The sequence below is a fragment of the Adiantum capillus-veneris genome, chromosome 24, assembly GCF_014529385.1.
Source record: "Adiantum capillus-veneris isolate H3 chromosome 24, ASM1452938v2, whole genome shotgun sequence".
Lineage (NCBI taxonomy): Eukaryota > Viridiplantae > Streptophyta > Polypodiopsida > Polypodiales > Pteridaceae > Adiantum > Adiantum capillus-veneris.
In genome coordinates this window covers 131,285,196-131,294,096 of record NC_140954.1, presented here as the reverse complement: position 1 = coordinate 131,294,096, position 8,901 = coordinate 131,285,196, and the positions used below count along the sequence as shown (strand labels likewise).

At 42.6% G+C, this 8,901-nt stretch overlaps 1 protein-coding gene across 1 annotated transcript; it reads left to right on the top strand.

Moving 5' to 3' along the window:
- The first annotated feature begins 5,098 nt into the window (after window positions 1-5,098).
- Window positions 5,099-7,836, top strand: LOC147427146 (pentatricopeptide repeat-containing protein At2g13600-like). The gene has a single exon (XM_086498982.1). The coding sequence runs from the start codon at window positions 5,203-5,205 to the stop codon at window positions 6,886-6,888; it is 1,686 nt and encodes a 561-aa protein (XP_086355108.1). The 5' UTR covers window positions 5,099-5,202; the 3' UTR covers window positions 6,889-7,836.
- The last annotated feature ends 1,065 nt before the right edge of the window (window positions 7,837-8,901 follow it).

The following is an 8,901-nucleotide window of genomic DNA, read 5'->3' as shown; positions in this document are numbered from 1 at the left end:
AGGACGTTGTGCAAGAGTCTATGCATAAGGAGTTAGAGCATGAGAGCTCTAGTGAGTCACAACAGATTGAGTGGTCATGTTTGCAGTGGATGATTGCAGAGGAGGTTGAGATGTCAGCGATTATGCAGTCATTCCTTTCTATGCTTGACAGTGAGCATGGGGATATAGTTGTGCAGGATATGTCTTCCAGCAGACACCTAGAGCAGCTGGTTTGCTCTGAGGTTGCACGACAGGTTGATGCGTCTTTTGCGGACAGTCAGGAGATGCATGTGGCTGACACGCCTTGTCAGTCAGAGATGCCTATTGCCAGGGATATATATGTTGATGCAGGCTCCGTAGAGCTAACAGGGCCCGCTAGCATTGCATCGGCATTTGGTAGTCTCATGTATGAGATGCTGATCTTGAGACCGGATATCGCAGCTGCAGTGGGAGCATTTGCAGTTGGAGTTGTCAGTTGTTTGTTGACTGATGATGGCATAGTGCACGAGGGAGATATGCAGGTATTGCGTACATACTTGCAGTACGTGTGCGGTTTGCGCTATGTCTAGTGGTGTATGGACTTACACGGGAGTAGGACAGCCGGATGCACACGATCACAGCCCGCCAGTGGGCATCGGTTGAGAGCGATTTTCTCTCGCCTTTTGTAGTCTTTAAACTAGGTTCCCTTGCTTAAAGGCACAGTCGCCTTTAAGTGGGAGGTTGTTGGGGTATAGGCGCCTGTGCCTTGCCCGACCGCCCAGAGTCTGGGCGCCCACTGACTTGTATACCTTATACATAGCATAAGTGTATAGGGGGCTGCTCACTCTTGGAGTCTCCCCACCCATATCTGTGTGTCGTGTGTCTCCTCCTCTCGCTCACTCTCCGTCTGTGGTGCTCCCCGATCCCCTTCAGTACCTACCTTATATAGAGTATACGTACAATGACATTGTACATACTTCTATAGGGAAAGCACCTTTTGAGGTTAAAGAGGGAAGATCCAAAAGTCCCCTACTACTTAAGGTATATGGGAAGATCTTCGCTGCTGATGAATATAGCCGAGACTCACAAGAATCTTTTCCAAAGAGTATAAAGGGTTATATCCATCTTACAACAAAGGCAAAAAGGGTTGCTGCTAATAAGCAGAGAAGAGCCTTAACCTTTAAGAAAAATGATTGGGTCTTGCTAAAGTTTCTCAAGGTTCATCTAAGGCATACTATGGGTAAGATTCTTACGGGCCACCAAGAGTATTATGCTAAACTAGCAAAAAGATACTATGATCCTTTTTAAATTCTTAAGCCAATCAATGAGATGGCTTATCAATCAAAGTTGCCCAACCATTGGCTCATTCACAATGTTAACCATGTGAGCCTACTCAATCCTTACAAAGGAGAGCCACAAAAAGAACCAACAATGGAGGACCCGCTAGAGATCGAAGATCAAGAAGAGGTGTTGCAATCCGAATCGATTCTTTGACATACGAAGACAAGGTACTAAGAAATAGTAAGTTTATCCAATGATATCTTGTTAAGTTTAAGAATTATCCTTTTAAAGATGCTAGATGGATAAGGAACCTAGCTTAAGGATAATATGAACCTTGTCAATGCTTATAATGCTAAACTAGAGTAAGCAAATGAAAATGCATTAAATGAACAACATTTTTTTTTAATAAGATTCATTATCTTTCTTTTATTGTGCACAAGAATTTAAGAAGTATGCGTGCTCAGGATCGTGTTTGTGGTGACGACGTCTCCCAAACACCAAGTAGAACTTGTCACTCTACTTTGGAAGTATGATATGGACTTAAGAGCAGACATGCTTGCGGAAGGTAACTCTCCCGAGCACCAAATGGATTAGTCATCCATTTTGGAATGATGTCATAGGGTAAAAAGGGATCCTCTACCCGCTAAGAAACATGGACTAATGACTAGGCTTTATCTTCTCTACCTCATAATCAAGGATGACTATGATTTCAAGAGAGAGGTAATGTCATAAAATATAATATCTAACTTTACCAAATGATTTCTCATATTAAACTGATCACTTAATATGAGAAGATAAAAGGGGAACAAAAGTTAATATAAATATATATGTGCTTCTAGACCTATCTCAACAGGGGTCCGAAAGGAGAAATGGTTGCATCTCAATAGGGATCCAAAAGGAGACGGTCTACCAAAGAGCAATGTGCAATAAGTGCTTCTAGATTTACCTTAGCAAGGGACGAAGAGGAGAGATGGCTACATCTCAAAAGGGGTCTAAATGGAGGTAGTGTATCAAAGAGCAACGTGCATCTAATGGAGCTTAAAAGACCTTAGGGTTAGCTTCATTAAAGACCTCCAAAAGTTAGTGTTAAAAAGTCCTTTGACCTTCCGCAAGCTAGAGCTAACCTCGAGGTGGAAATCGTACTCAAGCATGAGGCGCTAAGACGCTTAAAGTGGTTGTGGGAACCTTGCCCAAAGCTTGAGGTGATTTTTATGCTCAAATGACTAAGGTTTTTGAAATGTTAAATTCAAAGATAAATTCTCAAGAGGCATGAATGTCCATGCTTGATTGACTAAGTCTTGAAGTATTCAATTCAAAACAAATGACTTAAGAAGGATAAAAGACACACGCTTGCTTGATTGATTAAGTCCTTGAAGTATTCAATTCAACCAAATGATTTAATAAACATAAAAGACACATGTCCAAATGATCCTTCACATGTGGCCCTCATGATGTGCTTGAATGCTATTGGTTAGGTTTTAAAGGGGTCCAATGAGAATTTAGATATATAAAAATAAATAATTAAGTTCTTTCTCTCAAAGAGGAAAAAGAAGACACATGTTCAAATGAAATAATAAAATAATACGAGCGAGAGAGAGAGAGAGAGGTGGACCAAGCATGAGAGGGGGGTATACTCTCCCACACACACACACACACACACACACACACACACACATTCTCTCATTGTGTGGAGTGCAAAATGCGAGAGCTCCATCTCCTTCTCCAAGATTGTGGAGAAGTGGAGAGCCTATGCCAACACTCTTGGCTATGGAATGCAAATGCAACCAAGAGCCATGCTTCAATGCTTAAGCTTGCCATCTTCTTCATCTTCATTACTATGCTATTATGCTATGCTAAGCAAGAAGAGTGATGATAAGTGAGGAACTATTTCTTTCTCCTATGGAATGTTTCTTCTTCCTCTTCCCTACCCTCATTTCCCACTAGCTCTCTCCACCTTTGAAAGTGTTTGAGGCCTTGGGACCGAGGCTTGGGATAGTTCATGCTTTTTGCAAAGTCTATGTTAAGCTTGTGATGCATGAAGCTTTCCATCTTCATAGCACCACAAAGCTCACAAGAAACACAAAGATTGTATTGTAACAAAGTCTCTCTTGATGGGAGAATCTATAATACAAACGCCTTTTGGAGTGGGGACCAGCTCCAAGTAAATCCGGTCCTCAACTATTGTCATGTTCTTTAATACTTTCTCTCTTGCAAAAGTATTGTTCATGCCAAGTTAATTAAGTACTATGTTTATGTTGCTACCATCAATTAATGTTCTCAAAGTGATCTCACAAAAATGCTCACCTTAATTCTCTTAATTCCGCTATGCTCAAAGTGCATAGGCCATTCCCATTACAAAAATTGTGCAAAGATACTAACAGGTTCTCATTCTATTAGACATAATCTTGTTCGATACTGTTTTTCTCAAGATGAAGGCTATAATTTGCCCTAGAAAACGAGAAGTAGAGTAGAGAAATTGAACCTGCATCAGATGCCGACCAACGTTTTGAGAATCACTGACCTATCCCATTCTAGCAAGTTCCATAGCTGATGAAATCCGGATCTATTAACTTAAAAAAAAAAAATCAAGGCACGTGTCCACTTACAGCCCCTTATCATCGACACCCCCCCCGCTCGTTTACTGACACACATTTAGTGGTCCAGCTAGGTACTTCGTCGTGCTTAGAGCTCTTGCCAGCTTCTCCCTTTTCTCCCCTACATTGTTTCGCTAACTTTTGCTTCCTTCAATATTTTTTGCATGGATCTTGCGTGATTCCACCTATTTTGACACTTTTCAAAATCGTGCAGACATACTGACGCGTGATTGCTCAGAATCTACGGGGATTCCTCTACTTCCTTGGCCTTGCTGGAGGAGTAAAACGTCAAATCCCCGCAGTTTTTGAACTCCCGCAGCTTGCATGAATGTGCACACGAGCGATGCTTGCATGGTGTACTTTAACTTTTTTTAAAGGACTTTATTTTTCTTAGCTTCATGCGGCACTACCGCTTCCTTCCAAGCTTCGTGCTCCACCTTGGCCCACTGGCTCCTGCACGTGTTTTGCCTTGGCTTGTTGCGCGCCCCATTGCGTGTCACCTCTTCTCCCTGCTCGTTATCTCGTCGCCCACCACCTGCGATATTTCTTGGGCCGCTTGAATTTGGATGACTAAACATAGAGCCAACTCTTCTAGATTCTAGATATGAATGAGTTTTTCCAAAATCGTTAAAGCATATTTTCTGCATGGATCTCGTGTGATTCCACCTATTCAGATACTTTTCAAAATCGTGTAGACATACTTCTGGGAAACGTGAAATTAAAATAATTTCTTTGAGAGATTCTATGGAATCTTTGTTTATACCTTTCGCCCGGTCCACCACCTTTGCATGAATTCCCCTTGCATGCTCCCTCCCTCTTTTCCCCATGTATTCCCCTCCATCCAATCTGTTTGTGACTCCTAGCGTAATAAAGAACTCGAGGGACATCATCTCAAAAGATTCTTGGAACAACATACCATATTGGGGTTCGGCTATCCTTAGCAATATTTGACCAAGGATCTTTAATGAAGTGCATGCGGTGGGATATTGACGGCATTAAAGTAAAGCACGTTTCCCGCAAAGCTCGAACGTTGCCCGATTTGTCCTTGTTTACTTTTTTTTTTCCGTGTTTACTTTTTCCCTTGTACGAGCTGGAGTGGCTTGGTTTTGGGGACAAGCAATCCCATGCAGGCACGTGGTTAGAGCGTTAAGCTGCCAAGCGTGAAGTCTCGGGTTCGAGTCTCTCGCGTGGGCGAAGCGGGTCAATGTGTTGACTTGTTTTCAACGGTTTGTCCTCTTCGAGCACTCGTGTTAGATAGTGTCGTGGATCGGCCACCCCAATTTGGGCACATACCATGATCAAAATGAATCGCAGTTACAATAGTAAGAAGTGAATTGCCTACTGAAATGCGACATAGAAGCAGCCACTAATGCGTCATCAGAGCCAACAGGAAGACACCGTGTTGGTAACCCTTCTCAGGGCTTGTGCCGAAAAGAAACAGCTTCACAGAGGCATTACACTGCATGCTGATGCTCTGAAAAGGGGTTTTCTTGAAATTAGCTCTAATGTGGCAGACGCTTTGGTCTTCATGTATGCAAAATGCGGTGCACTCACAAAAGCGCAAGAATTGCTTGTTGGGCTGCCTATTCAGGACGTCTTCTCATGGACCCAAGTTATCATGGGTTATGCTCGAAAGGGTCAAGGTCAAGATGCTCTTCACTGCTTCGAACAAATGCAGGAAAAGGGCGTTTCTCCAGACGCAGTTTCCTTTAGCTGCATCCTGAAAGCTTGTGGCAGTGTTGGAGCAGTTGACAAAGGGGAACAGATTCATGATGAAATCTCGAGACAAGGTCTTCTTGGAAGCAATGTCATTCTCGGCACTGCTTTGGTTGACATGTATGCCAAATGCGGTGCGCTTGCAAAGGCACAGCAAGTGTTTGATGAGCTTCCTGCCCGTGATGTCCATTCATGGTCTGCTCTAATCTCTGGTTATGCAAAACAAGGACATGGTGAAGAGGCTTTGAAGTGTTTCAGTCAAATGCAAAGTGACGGCCTCTTACCAGATGCAGTGACCTTTCTCTGCATTTTAAAAGCCTGTGGTAGCATAAAAGCAACTGACAAAGGGGAAGAGATCCATGATGAGATCGTCAGACAAGGGCTGTTGAACAAAAATGTGGTGCTAGGTACTTCATTGGTAGATATGTATGCAAAATGTGGAGCTCTTGACAAAGCAAAAGCGGTGCTTCATGAGCTTCCTGTTCGCGATGTTGTATCGTGGTCTGCGTTGATCACTGGTTATGCCCAACAAGGGCAGGGTCAAGACGCTTTGAATTGTTTTGAGAGAATGTGCCGAGAGGGTATCTCTCCAAACGCAATAACTTACTCAAGCATATTGAAGGCATGTGGCAGCATAGGAGCAGTTGACAAGGGGGAGGTAATACATCGTGAGATTGCTAGAAAGGGGTTGTTGAAGAGAAACATTGTGCTTGGCACTGCCTTGGTAGATATGTACGCCAAATGTGGGGCACTTGCAAAGGCACAACAAGTGCTTGAGGAGCTACCTATTGGAGATGCAATCTCTTGGTGTGTCCTAATCACGGGGTATGCGGAAAGCGGCCAAGGTGAAGAGGCGCTTAGCTGTTTTGAGCGGATGCATCGCAAGGGTCTCTTGCCAGATGCAATCACATTTTCATGCATTCTTAATGCATGCAAACAATCAGGGCTTGTAGAAGAAGGTCAAAAGTTTTTTGCAGATATGACGAATAAGTTTGGCTTAGAGCCCAATGTGGATCACTTTACTTGCATGATTGATCTTCTTGGACAAACAGGACACTTGGATAAGGCAGCTGAACTGATTCAAAGGATGCCCTCTTCTAGCAAATCAGCAGTTTGGTCTGTCTTATTAAACTCGTGTCAAAAATGGGGTGATGTTAAGATAGGGAGATGGGCATTTGCCCATGCAGTACAAATAGATAGAACTGATGTTACATCGCATCTTTGCATGGCTAGTATCTATGCAGCAGCTGGCATGCAGGAGGAAGCAGAAATGATCGAAGCCATGAGAGTGAAGAACAAAGTAATTAGGGTAGCTCATGGTAAAAACAATGGTTCTTGATCGATCAGTTTGGTATCTTTGAGGAAACTATCGTTTGAGGTTCTTGATCGAAGACCTTCAAAGCAAAGACATGCAATTGCTGGAAACATGAACCTATAGGTGATTGAATCTTTGATTGGTCACAAAGAGCATGCTCATGAGAATGATCGATTGTCGATGGGTGGGAAAGGGGGAATGAACTTAGCTCCCAAACTCAATGAATGGCACGCTCATGAGGAATGATCGATTGCCAATGGGTGGGAAAGGGACAATAAACTTAGTGCCCAAACTCAATGAATGGTTTTCTCTCCTCATGGAGTAGGATGGCCATATCGCGTGCATTGTTGACCCGATTCGGTGTCATGCACAATAAATGACCAAGTTCTTGCACCACACAAACCAGATTTCCTTTCTTGACTTAGTTTCTTCGTCTCAAAGAATGACGCTTTGCCCTCATGGAGTAAAGAGCGAGATATGAGTGGTGAAGGTGTCATATTGCAGAGATCATCAGGATAGATGGCCACTGCTCCATTGCCAAAATTGTAATTACGTCCTAATTGCATAAATGAATAGCACAAGGTGTATTTCTTGATCATGCAACAAAGTGCCTTAAATGGCCCATCCATTGAATGATGGTAGAATGCTTCTTCTCGATACTCTATGATGGACGAAGGGTATATGCTAAGAATTCTACTAGAGAGGACTTTGGGTATAGAGCCGGGAAAAGAGTTATAGGGATGCTGTGCCTTGAGACTGGCTTGTTTTTTTTCAGAGCTGAGAGCATTGGCTCTTGATAATTTTGAGTAAGGAACAGAATTTCCTAAGATTAGGGTTTTGCTCGGAGATTAGGAAGCAAAGGCTTCCAAGTTTTATTGAGTTTGAGATCTAGAACGGAACGTGGGAACAGTGTCCCACTTTGGCTTCATGTGCTTGTGTGATGACTTCTCCCTAGTAATATAGATATTTCTCAAGAAGATTGGGGGCGTTTTGGGGGTTGGGTGGGGGGGGGGGGGGACAGCCCACCTTCTGGTTGGAGTACTCTCTCTCTCTCTCTCTCTCACACACACACACACACACACACACACACAACTGGCTTCTATGCAATTGATAAAATCTATGTATCTAAGTATATTTGCTATTGTTGCACTCTCCCGTCTGTGACAAGGTACATACTTTATAGCCATTTAGCCTTCATTGGTGCCTTGATTGGAGGTGATATTTGCAGATGATAGTGGATCCACCCTACTAGTGGGTGATATCTATGACCATACAATTTATGGGTATAACGACAAATGATATACATGACATATTCCTAGGATTATTGTCCAATAATCCTTCACTTAAGACCAAGAGTATGAAATGATAATGACGAGAATCTCTAGACAAGGCTACTTACAAAGTCCTCCCTCCCCTAGAATAAGGGTTATTGAGCTTGTGTCCTATTTTTGGAAGGCCCTGTATACATAGAAGGGTTATTGACTTGTTGGTCCCATTGTGACAGAGTAGACACTACCTCGTTCAAGAGCTTGGGAGAGGTAAGTCCCTCTACATAATACAATGCCTAAAAATATAGAAGTTCATGGGTGAGGACTTTCATTGGCAGAATTAAGTCAAGTATAAGCTCCCTATGGCCATATGTCATTGGCCATACAAAGTTGGATTCAAACAAAGATGAGGAGGTCGAAGATGATGAGTGCACTCAAGTGATCATTACTCTTCATCTTGTCAAAGCTCTCATCCATCTTGTATCCACAAAACATCTTGTCCATCTTGGCAAAGGACATGTGGGATGAGCTTTCAAAGCTCTATGGTGTTATTGGAAAGCACTCCCAACTTGCACTCAAGATCTTTGAAAAAAAAGGAAAAATTACCAAAATACCCCTGTGATTTGTGGGAATTTCCAAAATACCCCTCAAATTTCAAAAATTCCCAATGTACCCTTGTATAATTTTGGGATGGATTTTCCCCAATTTTATGACAATAAAGTTCTCTCTCTAAGTGCCTTAGACTAAACTATTCAACAATGAGTTCACA

Excerpts from the sequence above, each read along its gene's own strand:
- LOC147427146 (XM_086498982.1), top strand. The coding sequence starts at position 5,203 with ATGCGTCATCAGAGCCAACAGGAAGACACCGTGTTGGTAACCCTTCTC.